The 14,916-nt window shown below is 60.9% G+C and overlaps 2 protein-coding genes across 2 annotated transcripts; both read left to right on the top strand.

Annotated features, from left to right (window-relative positions):
- The first annotated feature begins 332 nt into the window (after positions 1–332).
- KIF1C (kinesin family member 1C) lies at positions 333–9,166 on the top strand. The gene is made up of 23 exons (XM_064737710.1): positions 333–639; positions 1,564–1,687; positions 1,944–2,020; positions 2,120–2,299; positions 2,386–2,451; positions 2,849–3,027; positions 3,113–3,224; positions 3,499–3,576; positions 3,689–3,754; positions 3,834–3,909; positions 4,525–4,603; positions 4,843–4,964; positions 5,200–5,318; positions 5,447–5,526; positions 5,653–5,728; positions 5,833–5,912; positions 5,998–6,095; positions 6,381–6,464; positions 6,960–7,122; positions 7,224–7,281; positions 7,454–7,744; positions 7,918–8,067; positions 8,441–9,166. Exons 2-23 carry the CDS (start codon positions 1,582–1,584, stop codon positions 8,924–8,926), a joined length of 2,826 nt encoding a protein of 941 aa, XP_064593780.1. The 5' UTR covers positions 333–639; positions 1,564–1,581; the 3' UTR covers positions 8,927–9,166.
- A 260-nt stretch (positions 9,167–9,426) lies between these two features.
- Positions 9,427–14,734, top strand: PCOLCE (procollagen C-endopeptidase enhancer). Its single transcript, XM_064737704.1, has 8 exons — positions 9,427–9,618; positions 9,982–10,099; positions 10,592–10,850; positions 12,512–12,636; positions 12,974–13,110; positions 13,496–13,764; positions 14,256–14,432; positions 14,512–14,734. The coding sequence occupies exons 1-8, from the start codon at positions 9,491–9,493 to the stop codon at positions 14,652–14,654; spliced, it is 1,356 nt and encodes a 451-aa protein (XP_064593774.1). The 5' UTR covers positions 9,427–9,490; the 3' UTR covers positions 14,655–14,734.
- The last annotated feature ends 182 nt before the right edge of the window (positions 14,735–14,916 follow it).

Genomic DNA, 14,916 nt, shown 5'->3' with positions numbered 1-14,916 from the left:
ATTTTAAGGATTTGGAGTCTTTCTGGGCGAAAAAAATGTAGGGAAACTTACAGTTTTTACAAAGAAAAGAGAAAGAAAAAAACGAAAAGAAAATGGAGAAAATAATTTCACAAGAAGACAAAAGTGTGAGCAAAAAAATGGGGAAAACACAACCCTGAGGGAAAAAGGGGAGAGAAACATGAGGGGAAAATCCTGAGGTAAAAACGCGGGAAAACCCGCTCTAGATGTGGGCCCCATCTGTACAGCGTTGCCCTTTTAACAAAGGGCGGGGTATCGACCCCCGCCCCTCGCGCCACGCCCCAGGCCCCGCCCCCGGACCGGCCCAGCCCCGCCCCGCCGGGCCCGGGCGCGGCCGCAGCCCCGGAGCCGCCGCGGAGCCCCGGGAACGACTGGGAAACCTCCGGAACATCCCCGGAACCCCCCAGGGAACCCCCGGGAACCCACGGAACACTCCCGGGAACCGCCAGGAGCCCCCGGGAACCCCTCGGAACCCCCCGGGAACGGCCGGGAACCGCTGGGAACCTCCGGGAACCACCGGGAAAACTTCGGAGCCCACCGGGAACTCCCCGGGACACCCCCGGGCCCCCCTCGGACCCCCCGGACAGCCCCGGGCCGAGGGGATGCGGCACCGCGGGGCCGGTGAGCGGGCGAGAGCTTGGGGGGTGTCGGGGGTCGGGGAGCAAATTCGGGGGGTTCACAGGGGGGTGGGGGCGGGTTTGGCGGTGGGAAGGGGGCGTGGGGCGTCCCGGGGGCTCAGTGACGCTCGGGGGTGTCATGTGCTGTTTATGCTGACCTGGAGTCACCTGGGATTTGAGGGGGGGAACCCAGGGAGGGATCGCACCCCCCTACCCCAAATCTCCCCCTGTGCCCCCGTCCCTGACCTCTGACCCTGCCGGGGCTCTCCCGGAATTTTGGGGCGCGCTGGGGAGGGTTGGGACCGGGGGCTGGGGGCTCTTTGCTCACCCCCTCCCCCGGTTTTATTTTCTTTTGTTTTTTTTTTTAATTTTCTTTTTTTTTATTTTTATTATTCTTATTTGATTCTATATGTTTATATTTATATAAAATTTGTATTTATATACTTATATAAGTGTATGTGTATATTTATATACTTACATTTGTCGTATTTATATTCATACTTATATATTTATATATTTTATTTTTATTTTCATTATTTTTCATATTACTATTTTTAATTTTATTATTTTTATTTTGTTTTATATGCATATGTAATTTTTATTTATATATTTATATATTTGTCTATATTTGTATTTATTTTTATATATTTATATTTATTGTATTTGTATTTTTAGATTGTTATATGTTTACTTCTGTTTATTTTTTTATTATTATTTATTGGTTTTTATTTTTTATGAAACGCCCCCCCCGGGTTTATTTTTAGGGCTGTCCTTGGGCGGCACCGGGGGAGGGGCACGGAGCCCCCCTGCCCTGCCCTGCCCTGCCCTGCCCTGCCCGGGGGTCGCACACACACCTGGCACGCACACCTGGCCGAGGGGTGGCGGTGACGGGAGGGGAGGGGGCGGTGACGCCTCTCTGTCGCGACAGGCTGAGGCTGTCGCGGGCATGGCGGGCGCCTCGGTGAAGGTGGCGGTGCGGGTCCGGCCCTTCAGCGCCAGGGAGAGCAGCCGCCAGGCCAAGTGTGTCATCCAGATGCGGGGGAACACCACCTGTGAGTGGGGGGCGTCCCTGGGGGGGTCCGGACAGGGGAGGGACCCCCAGGGCTGGGGGGGTGGGGGGAATCACGATATGGGACCCCCCCCCTTGTCCCCGTCCTTGTCCCGTGCTGGCCCCGGGCCCGGAGTGCAGCTGCCCTGGGCTAAAAATAGCAACGGGGAGGGTTTTGGGGGGGGTGAGGGTGCTGGGGGGGGGGTGAGGCTGATGTGGGGGGGTCACCCCAACGCCGGTGTCACCCCCCCACCCCACAGGCATCACCAACCCCAAGCTCCCCAAGGACGGCACCAAACACTTCACCTTCGACTACTCCTACTGGTCCCACACCTCGGTGAGTGCTCGGGGGGCTCGGGGGGGCTGGGACCCCCAGAAAGAGGGGCTGGGACCCCAAAAAAGAGGGGCTGGTCCCTGAGTGTCCCCCCCCCCGCAGGAGGAGGACCCCAACTTCGCCTCACAGCGCCGCGTGTACCAGGACATCGGCGAGGAGATGCTGGCCCACGCCTTCGAGGGCTACAACGTCTGCATCCTCGCCTACGGCCAGACGGGCGCCGGCAAGTCCTACACCATGATGGGGCGGCAGGAGCCGGGGCAGCGCGGCATCATCCCGCAGGTCCGGGGGCTGGGGGGGCTCCCGGGGGGCTCGGGAAGGGCTGGAGCCCCCCCGGATCCCGGCTCACGGTTCCTCCTCTCCCGCAGCTCTGCGAGGATCTGTTCGCCCGCATGGCTCGGGAGGGGTCGCCGGAGCTGTCGTTCTCTGTGGAGGTGGGTTTGGGGGGTATTTGGGGAGGGTCTCATGGGCTCTGGGGGGTCAGAGCGTGAGCCCTGGATTGCAGACACCCCCCCTTGGGCAATTTGGGTGTTCAGACACCAAAGTTCAGACGCTGAGTCCCGCAGAGTCGCCAGACGCCCCCCACAATAGTTTGGGGGTTCATCTGCCACTCACCCCCAAACGTTTTGGGGGCTCAACCATCCCAACATTTTGGGGGCTCAGCTGAGCACTTTGGGAGTTTCCCCCGTCACCATTTTGGCGATTCCCCCCTGAAATCACCCCCTGAAACCCCCCAGAAATCATCCCTGAAATCCCCCCAAAATCCCCATCGATTTGCCCCCCAGTTTGGATCTTTCACCCCCGGCCCCTCCTGAGGCTGTCCCCCCCCAGGTGAGCTACCTGGAGATCTACTGCGAGCGCGTGCGGGACCTGCTGAACCCCAAGAGCCGCGGGGGGCTGCGGGTGCGGGAGCACCCCCTGCTCGGGCCCTACGTGCAGGACCTGTCCCGCCTGGCCGTGGCCTCCTTCGCCGACATCGCCGACCTCATGGACAGCGGCAACAAGGCCAGGTGTGGGCAGGGCGGGGTGTGGGGGTGGCCTGGACCCCCCAGAACCTCCCCCAGGCACCGAGGGTCCCGTCCCGGTCCCCTGCAGGACGGTGGCGGCCACCAACATGAACGAGACCAGCAGCCGCTCGCACGCCGTGTTCAGCATCGTGTTCAGCCAGCGCCGCCAGGACCCGCTCAGCGAGCTGGCCACTGAGAAGGTCGGGGGGGGCCTGGAGTGACCCCCAAATCCATCCCACACCAGTTCTGGGTCACCCTGAAATCCCGCTGAAATCGCTCTCAAATCATCCCCTGAAAGTCTCTTGAAACCCCTCCTGAAATCCCCCAAAAATCACCCTGAAATCCCCCCGAAATCTCCTGAATTCCCCCAAAATTCGCCGTTAGCTTCATCCAGCACTCAGCAATTCTCTCCGCTCCCTCAAATCACCCCCAGAATTCCGCAAACACCCCCAAATTTCTCCCAAATCCCCCCAGGTCAGCCGCATCTCCCTGGTGGACCTGGCGGGCAGCGAACGCGCCGACGCCTCGGGGGCCAAGGGCATCCGCCTCAAGGTGGGCTGGGACCCCCAAAAAAGAGGGGCTGGGACCCCCAGAAAAGAGGGGGCTACTCCCCCCTGCCCCCCAGAGCCCTCCTGAGCCTTCCTCCCCTCTTCCTCCTCCCCAGGAAGGCGCCAACATCAACAAGTCCCTGACCACGCTGGGCAAGGTCATCTCTGCCCTGGCCGAGGCGGTGAGTCTGGGGTCCCCCACCCCTGTGTTTGGGGACCCCTCACGACCTTCCTCACCACCCTCCTCATCCTCCCGGGCAGACCAGCAAGAAGAAGAAGCCGGAGTTCATCCCGTACCGGGACTCGGTGCTGACGTGGCTGCTGAAGGAGAACCTGGGTGGGTTTGATTTATTGGGATTTATTGAAAATGTGGGTATTTATCTAGTACCAAAATATGGATATTGATCTATTGGGGGGCTCAGGATATTTATATATATATATATATATATATATAGTATTTATTTATTTATATTATTTACTAATACAATTTTATTATACATTAAATAATTTCTATATATTATATGTAAATGGATATTATGTTATATATATTGTTTAAATATGTTATTTTAAAAACAATTTTATTACATACAAAATAGTGTTTATATATTATTATTTATATATATTTATATGTTTAGTTCTCTCCTATTTATATGTATTTATATGTTAATCTATATTATTGTTTTATTTATTATACTATTATATATAAAAATTCTTATATCTATTATGTATATAAACATATACTATATTATTTTATATATATTATTTTAATATATCTAGTTTTCAAAAATAATAATTACTATATATAAAATAATTTTAATATGTTTATGTATTATACATATATATTTATATATTTAGTTCTCTTCTGTTTATATAGATGTATGTATATAAAAACTTATATGTATTTATATACAAATATATAAATGTTTATATAAATATAAATGCATATAAACAGGAGGGAACTCGCGCACAGCCATGATCGCGGCGCTGAGCCCGGCTGACTGCAGCTATGAGGAGACGCTGAGCACGCTGCGGTGAGGAGGGGGCTCTGGGGGCTTTGGGGGTGGTTTGGGGGTCCCGGCACTGATCCCACCCCCCTTTTTCCCCCCTTTTCCCCTTTTTTCCCCGTTTTGTCCCCCCAGGTACGCGGACGGTACGCGGACCGCACGAAGCAGATCCGGTGCCACGGCGGGGGGGTTTTGGGGGGTCCTGGTGCTGATCCCACCCCCCTTTTTCCGTTTTTTCCCCATTTTTCCCCGTTTTGTGCCCCCAGGTACGCGGACCGCACGAAGCAGATCCGGTGCCACGCGGTGATCAACGAGGACCCGAACGCGCGGCTGATCCGCGAGCTGCGCCGGGAGGTGACGCGGCTCAGGGAGCTGCTCAGCGCGCAGGGTGAGGGGTTTGGGTGAAATCTGGGGGCTTTTAGGGCTCTGAAGGGGGATTTGGTGGGATTTGGGGTTTGAGGATGGGGTTAAAGGGGTTTGTGGGGTCTGGGGGTCAGATTTAGGGGATTTTGTAGGGGGGGCGGATTTGGGGTGTCAGTTGCAGAGAGAATTCGGGGGAGATGAGATTTGGGGGTGCAGCAGGTGCCCCCCCCCCTCACGCAGAGCCCCCCATCTCCCCCCAGGCCTCACTGACCCCTCGCTCACCTCCAGCGCCCCGCCCAGCACGGCGCCCCCCACCCTCAATGGGGACCCGGGGCTGGAGCCCCCCCTGGGCCCCACTGAGGCCATGGAGCGGCTGCAGGTGAAAAACCCCAAAAAAAAACTCTCAAAAAACCCAAAAACCCCCAGAACCCCTGCCTTGCTCCTCGGGGAGCCTGAGGGGGTCCCCAATCCATGGGGACCCCTCCCAAAATTTGTTTTTCAACCCAGGAAACGGAAAAAATCATCGCAGAGCTGAACGAGACATGGGAGGAGAAGCTGAGACGGACGGAGGCGCTGAGGCTGGAGCGGTGAGGGGGGGCCCTGGACCCCCAAAATGTTCCTGAACCCCCCCAAAATATTCCTGAGCCCCCACAAAATATTCCTGAACCCCCCAAATTTCCTTTTCCCCCCCAAATTCCTGTGCTCCCCCACAGGGAAGCGCTGCTGGCCGAGATGGGGGTGGCTCTGCGCGAGGACGGTGGCACTGTCGGGGTGTTTTCCCCCAAAAAGGCAAATTTTTAACTTTTTTTAATTGGGGGGGGGGGGGTTTGCCTCACCCTGAGGGTCACCCCCAACCCCTGACCCCCCTTTTTATCCCCAAACCCCCCAAACAGACCCCACACCTGGTGAACCTCAACGAGGACCCCCTGATGTCCGAGTGCCTCCTGTACCACATCAAGGACGGCGTCACCAGGTGGGTGGGGGGGCTGTGGGACCCCCAAACCCCCTCAGGACCCCCTTTGGGACCCCCCCCAATTTGTGTTTTCCCCCCTGGGCAGGGTGGGACGGGTGGACGTGGACATCAAGCTCTCGGGACCGTCCATCCAGGACCAGCACTGCCTCTTCCGCAGCTGCCCCGACCCCTCCTCGGGGGAAGGTACGGGGTGTTGGGGGGTCCCTGACGGATTTTGGGGGTCCCTCCCGGATTTTGGGGGTGCCCTCCCGGATTTTGGGGTGCCCTCCCCTTGCCCAGCCTTCTCCTGGCACAGATTAACTCCTTTTTTACCCCTTTTCTCCCCAAAATGCTGCAATTGGAGCAGGTCAGCGTGGCCCCCCCAGGTACCGCGAGGCTCCTGGGGGGATTTTGGGGTGGTTTGGGTGGGATTTGGGGTTCCCTCGGCACGGGGGTGACCCCCCCTCGCCTTGTTGTCCCCTCCTGAAGCTGTGGTGACGCTGGAGCCGTGTGAGGGGGCTGAGACCTACGTCAACGGGAAGCAGGTGACGGAGCCGGTGGTGCTCAAGTCGGGTAGGGACCCCCAAAGCCCCCCCAAATCCCTCTGTGTGTCCCCAAAATCCCCCTGTGCCCAAGAACAGGTTTTGAAACCCCCCAAAAATCCCAAATTTCCTCCCCAAATTCTCTTTGACCTCCGATAAATCTTGTGTCGCCCCCAGATTTTCTCTGGAGTTTGTTATGACACCCTCAAAGCCCCGTTTTCCACCTAAATCCACCCTAAACTCCCTGTGACCCTGCCCAGATCTGCCCCAAATCCCCTCTGTGACCCCCCCAACCCCCTCCCCAACCCTCATTTTGGGCAAGAACCTGCCCAAATCTACCTAAAATCCCCCTGTTACCCCCCCAAACGCAGGGAAACAGGCTGATTTTGGGGCAGAACCTGCCCAAATCTCCCCCAAATCTCCTCTGTAACCCTTCTAACCCCCCCAAATGCAGGGAACAGGCTGATTTTGGGGCAGAACCTGCCCAAATCTCCCCTGAAATCCCCTCTAACCCCCTCCATCCCAGGGAACAGGCTGATTTTGGGGCAGAACCACGTGTTCCGCTTCACGCACCCCGAGCAGGCGCGGCGGCAGCGTGAGCAGGGGGCGTCCCCCGGGCCCCCCCTGGACTGGAACCTGGCCCAGAGGGAGCTGCTGGAGCAGCAGGGCATCGACATGCGCCTGCACAGGTGGGCACGGGCTGGGGGCACCTGCACGGGTGGGCACGGGGCCTGGGGAGCCCCGGGATCAGCCCTGGGGGGGCTCACCCTGCGTGTCCCCCCCGGCCCAGGCTGCAGGAGCTGCAGAACCAACCCCAGGGGGACAAGGAGGGGTCGGAGCAGACACAGGTGAGGGGGGCACGGGGGGCGTTTTGGAATCCTGGTGGTTCCTGGGTGTCTCCTGGGTCCCCTCAGTGTCTCATGACTGTCCTGAACATGTCTCGGGGGTCTCCGGGGTGTCCCCCCGGGCTCCCCCGCCTCCTTGGGGCCTCTCCCCCATCTCTGTCCCATCTCCCCGCAGCCCCCCGAGGTCCCCGCGTGCCCCGAGCCCCCCCCGTGCCCCGGGCCGGGCTGCCGGCCGCTCCCGGTGCCCTCCGTGCCCTCCGTGGTGCCCTCGGGGCCGCGCCGGGCCGGGCGCCGGGAGCCGCTGCGCGTCTACCAGATCCCGCAGCGCCGCCGGGGACCGGGGACATCATCATCATCGTCATCATCGTCATCATCATCGCCAGCCCCGAGGGTCAGCACCGAGCCCAGCCTGGAGCCGGCACCGCGGCTGCGCGAGGAGGAGGAGAAGGATGAAGGCGGTGAGCAGGTGAGTGTGGTGGGAGGAGGATGAAGGCGGTGAGCAGGTGAGTGTGGTGGGAGAAGGAGGAGCTACAGCTGCACCTGGACAGGCTGGGGGGATCCGGAGCAAGCTCAGGCAGATAAGGGAAGGGTTTTTGATAAAAGAAAGGATTTTTGATAAAATGCACACCTGTGTGCCAGGTGAGCGAGGTGGAGGGGCTGCGGCTGCACCTGGACAGGCTGGCTGGGATCCTGAGCGAGGTGCGGCGCCAGAACAGCGCCAAGGACGAGCAGATCCGGGCCCTGCGCGACCGCGTGGGGCAGATGGAGCGCGTCATCCCCATCCCCCTGGTGAGCGCGGACAGACTGACGGACACTGAGGGACACGGGGAGGGACAGACTGAGGGACACGCGTGGGGCAGATGGAGCACATCATCCCCATCCCCCTGGTGAGCCTGGGACAGACTGATGGACAGACACAGGGACAGACTGACAGACACGGGGAGGGACTGAGGGACACTGAGAGACCCTGAGGGACACGGGGAACCCCACAGAGACCCAGAGGGACCCTGAGAGATGCACGGAGCCCCCTGACACCCCGAGTGCCCCCTCCCCATCCCCTGACACCCCTAAACGTCCCTCCCACTCCACAGCACCCCCAAACCCCTGCAGCCCCCTCTATTCCCCCCCAGACCCCTGTAACCCCCTCTCCATCCCCTCTCAGGACGACGCTGATGATGCCGATCCGCCCCCTCAGGACGCCCCCCGGGACCCCTCCCCGTGCTGCCCCCGGCCCCGCGCGGACCCCCCCTCGCCCCCAGGGGCGGCGGCGGCGCGGCTGTGCCGTTTGATGGAGCAGGACCCGGCGTTCCGGCGGGGGCGGCTGCGCTGGCTGCGCCAGGAGCAGGCGCGGCTGATGGCGGGCGGGGGTCCGCAGCCCCTCCTGCAGCCCCCCCGGCGTCCCCCGCGCTTCCAGCAGGACCCCAAGCTGCGCTTCCCCTTCAAGAGCAACCCCCAGCACCGCCTGGCCTGGGCAGGGGGCGCGGGGGACGCCCCCCAAGCTGAAAACAGCCCCCTCCCCTCACTGCAGCCCCCTCCCCACTCGGGGCGGCCCCGCCGGGGGTCTCTGGATGGGGGGTCCCCACCCCCGCCCCGGGTCCGCCGCCAGCGCTCGGCTCCCGACCTGAAGGCGCGGGGTCAAATCCCGTAGGGGGATTTGGGGGCGCGCCCCCTCCCCAAATGGACAATCACAGCCCCCTCCCCACATTTCGGGGGTGTCCCCGCCCCGGGGAGCCCCCAGCTGCTGTCACACTGCCCCACCCCCCCGCGTGTGTGTGTGTGTCTGGGGAGGGGTTCTCTGTCAGGAGGGCCCCCCCTATTAGAGGGGAGTCCTTAATTAATGGCGATCCCGCTAATTAAACAGAAGCGCCTCAATTATGGGGCCCCCCCCAAGTCTGGTGCCTCCTCTCTGCTGGCCACGCCCACTCCAGCTTGGCATGTCTAGGCCACGCCCTGAGCACGCCTCCGTCTCCGCCCACTCGCGTAGGGCCCCGCCTCTTTCTGTTTGTGGGCGCGGCCTTCAGGAAAACTCCGCCCCTCCCACGCAGGCAGAGCGGAGCTGGGTTCGTGAGCTCCGCCCCTTTGGGGCGTGTCGCCGCCAGGCCACGCCTTTTCCCGTTCATTCCCGCCCCCCGTTCCCCCCTCCCTGGACCCCGTTCCCCCCCGGCCCCGTTCCTGTCCCGTTCCGGCCCCGTTCGCCCCGGCCCCGTTCGCCATGAGCCGCCTGGGGCCGTCGCTGCCGCTGCTGCTGCTCGGGGCGCTGGGGGCGCTGAGCCCCCCGCGGGCCGCGGGGCAGGAGCCGCCCCCGAGCCCCCCGCCCAGCCCCCGGCCCAACGCCACCAGGTAACGGCACCGACGGGACCCCTCCGGGACGGCAGCCCCGAGACCACCCCGGGCCCCCCCCACCGGCACGGGACTCCCGGGACCCCCCCCCGGGACGGGACCGCCCCCCGAACGTGGCACCGCCACCCCCGCGGACGGGGCTGGGCCTGGGGCGGGACATTCCCGGTTCGGGACAACTCGCTCCGGGAGCCCCGCGCGGTTCCCGACCCCCCCCAGGCACCGGGAGCCTCTCGCTGCCCGGTCCAGAACCGGAGCCATGAACCAGGAGCCCCCCCAGAGCCGGGGCTGTCCCGAACCCCCCGGAACCGGGACCCCCGCACCGCCGGGGTTCCCTCGGTTCTGACTCCCCCGTGTGCCCCCCAGGCCGGTGTTCCCGGTGTTCCCGTGCGGGGGGGACCATCGCGGCGAGTCGGGGTTCATCGCCAGCGAGGGCTTCCCCCGGCACTACCCCCCCGGCAGCAACTGCACCTGGACCATCACGGTACGGACCCCCGGGGGGCTCCCCGGAGACCCCGCACGGTCACCCCGACACCCGAGGGACTCCCCGGAACCGGCAACCTCCACCTGGTCACCCGGGGCTCCCTGGATAGGGCGACCCTGCAGTGTCCCCAGCTCCTGGTGGTGACCCCCAATGTCCCCAGGTGCCCGAGGGCCAGGTGGTGACCCCGCAATGTCCCCAGTGTCCCATTGTGACCCCCCCAACGTCCCCAGGTGCCCGAGGGCCAGGTGGTGACCCTGCAATGTCCCCAATGTCCCATTGTGACCCCCCCAACGTCCCCAGGTGCCCGAGGGCCAGGTGGTGACCCTGCAATGTCCCCAATGTCCCCAGACCCCATTGGTGACCCCCTGTGTCCCCAGGTGCCCGAGGGCCAGGTGGCCACGCTCTCATTCCGCGTGTTTGACCTGGAGCCGGACCCCAATGTCCCCAGACCCCAATGTCCCCAGACCCCACTGGTGTCCCCAATGTCCCCAGGTGCCCGAGGGCCAGGTGGCCACGCTCTCGTTCCGCGTGTTTGACCTGGAGCCGGACCCGCGGTGCCGTTTCGACGCCCTGTCGGTGTTCGGGGGCCACGGCCCCGCGGCGCCGCTCCTGGGGCGCTTCTGCGGCACCTTCCGCCCCGGGGCGCTGCGGGCGCCCCAGAACCGGCTGCGCCTGACCATGGAGAGCGACGGCGCCACGGCCGGACGGGGCTTCCTGGCCTGGTTCAGCGCCGGCAGCCCCCCGAGCCACGGTGGGTAACGGGGGAGACCCCCGGGGCAGAAACGGGGGAGCGCCGCCGGCGGGGAGCAGGGACAGGCCCGGGGGACGCCCCAAAACCACCCTGGAAATGTGCAGAGACCCAAAACCTCACAGCAATGCCCTCAAAATCTGGTGGAGACCCCAAAGTGCCACAAAGAGCCCCAAAATCTGAGGGATGACAGGGCAAAAGGCCTCCCCGGACAGAGATGGGAAAGAGGGAAAAACAGGTGAAATTGGAAAATTTCGTAGGAGAAAAGAGTGGGAATGAGGAAAGAACAACAGTAGGAATGAGCAGAAAATAATGGGAAGGAAAACAGGGAATTAGAAAAACAACAGTAGGAATGAGCAAAATGGATGAGAAACGGAATAGGAAAACACAGTAGGAATGAGCAGAAAATAATGGGAATGAGGAAAAACAGTGGGAATTAGGAAAAAGCAACAGCGGGAATGAGAACAGTGGGAATGAGGAGAAAACAAAACAGTGGAATGAGGAATACTAGGACACTTTATTAAAACTCTTTATTTTATTAAAACACTGTTTTAATAAAAAACACTAGTAATGAGAACAGTGGGAATGAGGAAAAAAGAGTGGGAATGAGGAGAAAACAGTGGGAATTAGGAACAAGTGTGAATGGAAAAGGAGGGAAAAGTGTGAAACTGAAAACAGAAAGGGAAAACCCCGATGGGGAGAAAAGTGAGAAAATAAAAAAAAAAGAGAAATGAAGGAAAAGTGTGATGAAGAAATTGAAAAGGGGAGAGAGGAAATGGGGGGAAAGTTTGAGGAGAAAACAGGGGAATGAGGGAAAAGTGCAAGGGAGGAAAGGAGGGAAAAGCTAAGGAGAAAAGGAAAGTGTGAAAGGAAAAGGAGAAAAATACGAGGAAAAGAAAAAATGAGGGGAGAAAAACTGAAAAGAAAAAAATTTTAAAACTGAGGAGAAAAAAGAGTGAAAAGAAAGAAGTTGGAGATAAAAGCCAGAGAGGAAAATGGAGCAAAATGTCACGATAAAATGAAGGAAACTTCATTTTTTTGGCAAAAAAAAGGCACAAAATGAAGGAAACCTCATTTTTTGGCACAAAAAAATGGCACAAAATCAAGGAAACTTCATTTATTGGCACCAAAAAATGGCACAAAAGGGAGGGAAAAGCTGAGAGGGAAAGGAGGGAGCACTGAGACCCCAAAACCACCCAGACCCCAAATCCGTACAGAGACCCCTCAAAGCCGCATGGAACATCCCAAACCGCCCCAAAAAACCCCAAAGCCACCCCAAAAAGCGCCGTGGAGCCCCCCAGGCCCCCCCCAACCCAGCCCAACCCTTTTGCAGGGCCCCCCCAGGGACGGCGGCGCTCGGGGGTCTTTAATAAACCCCAATTTTTCGGGGAGTCCTGGCACTATTTTGATGGTGAGTACGACCCCCCCGCCCACCCAAAAAAAATTAAAGAATTAAAAAATTTACAGAAAACATTCCCGGGGGGTCTCACTCCCCAGATTCCATCTCCTCAACAGTCCCAGGGTGGTTTTGGCGGAGCCCTCCCCAAATTTCCCCCAAAATTTTGGGGGCTCTCAGGGACAGAGGAGACGCCGGCGGTGTGGGGAGGGAAGGGGGGTCCGAAGGTGTTTGTGCCCCCCAAAAACGCGACCCCCACCCCCCCCAGAGCATCAGTTTTGTGGCGGGAGGCTGGAGAAGCCCCAGGGCAGCCTGAGCACCCCGAACTGGCCCGAGGAGAATTATCCACCCGGGATCAGCTGCTCCTGGCACATCGTGGCGCCCCCCGGCAAGGTCTGGGGGTTTCACAGCGGGTTTGGGGGGGCGTTTGGGGTGTCAGGAGGATTAGGGGACGTTTAGATTTGGGGGTTGGGGGGGTCAGGAGGGATTTGTGGGTGTTCAAGGGGGGGTTGGTGAGTCTGGGGGGGGTTTGGGGGGCGATAGGAGGAATTTGGGGGGGTCAGAAATCCTTTGGGAGGGGTCAGAAATTCCTTTTTGGGGTCACAATGGGATGTCACAGGAGGCTGAGCAGAGACTGGGGGGGCTCGGGGGAATTTGGGGAGGGGTCTGCAGGGTCTGGGGGAACCCGGGGGGGTCTCAGCACGGGTCCCGGGTCGGGGGGGATGTGCAGGTGGTGGAGCTGCGGTTCGGGAAGTTCGACGTGGAGCCCGACCCGCATTGCCGCTACGATTACGTGGCCGTGTTCGAGGGGGGGGCGCGGGACGACGCGCGGCGCCTCGGCCGCTTCTGCGGGGAGGAGACCCCCGGGTGAGCCCCCTCCCCACGAGGCCCCCCGGCCCGCCCCTCCGATCTGCCCCGATCCCTCCGAAACCCCCCCAAATACCCCCTGACAGCAACCGGGACCCTCTGAGCACCCCCAAACCCACCTGTGGTCCCCCCAAACCCACCTGGGACCCCTGAGCATCCCCCCAACCCCGTGTGATCCCCCCCTAAACTGCCCCGATCCTTCTTAAACCTTCCTGATCCCCCCAAATCTCCTCTGACAGCAACCGGGACCCCCTGAGCACCCCATAAACCCACCTGGGACCCCCCAAACCCACCTGGAATCCCCCCAAACGCACCCGGGACCCCATGAGCACCCCCCAAACCACCCGAGACACCCCAAATCCCCCTGACCCCCCAAATCCCCCAGCCCCATCGTGTCCAGCTCCCCGGAGCTGCTGGTGCAGTTCGTGTCCGACCTGAGCGTCACCGCCGACGGCTTCTCGGCCTCCTACACCCTGCGGGACCCCGCGGGGGGCAGCGAGACCCCCGAGACCCCCGCCCCAAAGCCCCGCGGGGGCCCCAAGGCCAAGGCGCCCCCCGGCCCCAACGCCGAGCCCGTCCCCACGGCCGCCCCCTGCCCTCAGCGCTGCCGCCGCGCCGGGACCCTGCAGAGCAACTTCTGCAGCAGCGACTTCGGTGAGAAACACCCCGGAAACACAGCGGGGAGAGCTCGAAATGGGGGGGAGAATCCCTAAAATTGTGAGGGGAAAGTGAGGCTGGGAGTCTGGAGAAGTCCCCAGAACCGTGAGGGAAACTGAGGCAAGGAGCGCTCGAAAAGTTCTGGAGAATTCCTCAGAACCGTGAGGGGAACCTGAGGCCCGGCACTGGAGAACTCCCCAAATCTGTGAGGGCAAATTGACGCGGGGAGTGCCCAGAAGGTTCTGGAGAATCCTCAAAACCATGAAGGAAAACTGAGGCTGGGAGTCTGAAGAATCCCTCAAAAACGACAGGGGAAACTGAGGCAGGGAGCACCCAGAAAGTTCTGGAGAATTCCTCAGAGCCGTGAGGGGAACCTGAGGTCGGGCGCTGGAGAATTCCCCAGAACCGTGAGGGGAAAGTGAGGTCGGGCTCCCACAAACCCCCAACCCCGAGCTTTAAGGGTTCTTACCCCGTTCCCGTCCCTGCAGTGCTGACCGGGACGGTGAAGTCGGTGTCGCGGGGCCCTCCGCAGGAGCCGGGCTGGGCCGTGCTCTCCGTGCTCGGCGTGTTCAAGGCGGCGGCGGCGCTGGGGCTGCCTCAGCCCGCCAAGGGATCCTCGCTGCGGGTGCAGCTGCCCTGCCGCCTCTGCCCCGCGCTCAAGAAAGGTGCGTGTGCCCGGGGGGCGCCCGCGGGGCTCTGCTCGGGCCCCCTGGCCCTGACGCCCCCTCCCCAAATCCCTTCCAGGCTCCAGCTACGTCCTGATGGGGCGGCTGGGCGCGGACGGGGCGGCGCTGCTACCGCCCGACGCCTTCGTGGTGCCCTACCGCCCGCAGCAGCAGCAGGTGCTGGGCAACCTCAGCAAGAGGCCGTGTCGGGGGAGCCCCTGAGGGACCCCGGCCCTGAGACCCCCGCCCCGGGCCGCGGGGGTGCCCCCCGAGCATTCGGTAATAAAGGGTGCAGAGATGGAGCGTGTGTGTGAGGGGTCTGGGGGCAAAGAGGCCGGGCGACGCAGTCAAAGGGGAGACCTCAAAATGGGGACTCCAAAATGGAATTCTCAAAGTGGGACCTCAAAATGGGAGCCCCAAAATAGGACCCTCAAAATGGGACTCTCAAAATGGAACCCTAAAAATAGGACCCCCAAAATGGGAC

Source organism: Zonotrichia leucophrys, unplaced genomic scaffold (genome assembly GCF_028769735.1).
Source record: "Zonotrichia leucophrys gambelii isolate GWCS_2022_RI unplaced genomic scaffold, RI_Zleu_2.0 Scaffold_99_161681, whole genome shotgun sequence".
Classification (NCBI taxonomy): domain Eukaryota; kingdom Metazoa; phylum Chordata; class Aves; order Passeriformes; family Passerellidae; genus Zonotrichia; species Zonotrichia leucophrys.
This window is presented reverse-complemented; position numbering and strand designations above follow the sequence as displayed.

Bases quoted from the DNA above. Each gene is read 5' to 3' on its own strand.
- PCOLCE (XM_064737704.1), top strand. From the start codon at position 9,491: ATGAGCCGCCTGGGGCCGTCGCTGCCGCTGCTGCTGCTCGGGGCGCTG. The intron at 12,637-12,973 runs GTCTGGGGGTTT...GGGGATGTGCAG, and splicing joins TCGTGGCGCCCCCCGGCAAG to GTGGTGGAGCTGCGGTTCGG. The intron at 13,111-13,495 runs GTGAGCCCCCTC...CAAATCCCCCAG, and splicing joins TGCGGGGAGGAGACCCCCGG to CCCCATCGTGTCCAGCTCCC.
- KIF1C (XM_064737710.1), top strand. From the start codon at position 1,582: ATGGCGGGCGCCTCGGTGAAGGTGGCGGTGCGGGTCCGGCCCTTCAGC. The intron at 2,452-2,848 runs GTGGGTTTGGGG...GTCCCCCCCCAG, and splicing joins AGCTGTCGTTCTCTGTGGAG to GTGAGCTACCTGGAGATCTA. The intron at 5,319-5,446 runs GTGAAAAACCCC...TTTTCAACCCAG, and splicing joins AGGCCATGGAGCGGCTGCAG to GAAACGGAAAAAATCATCGC.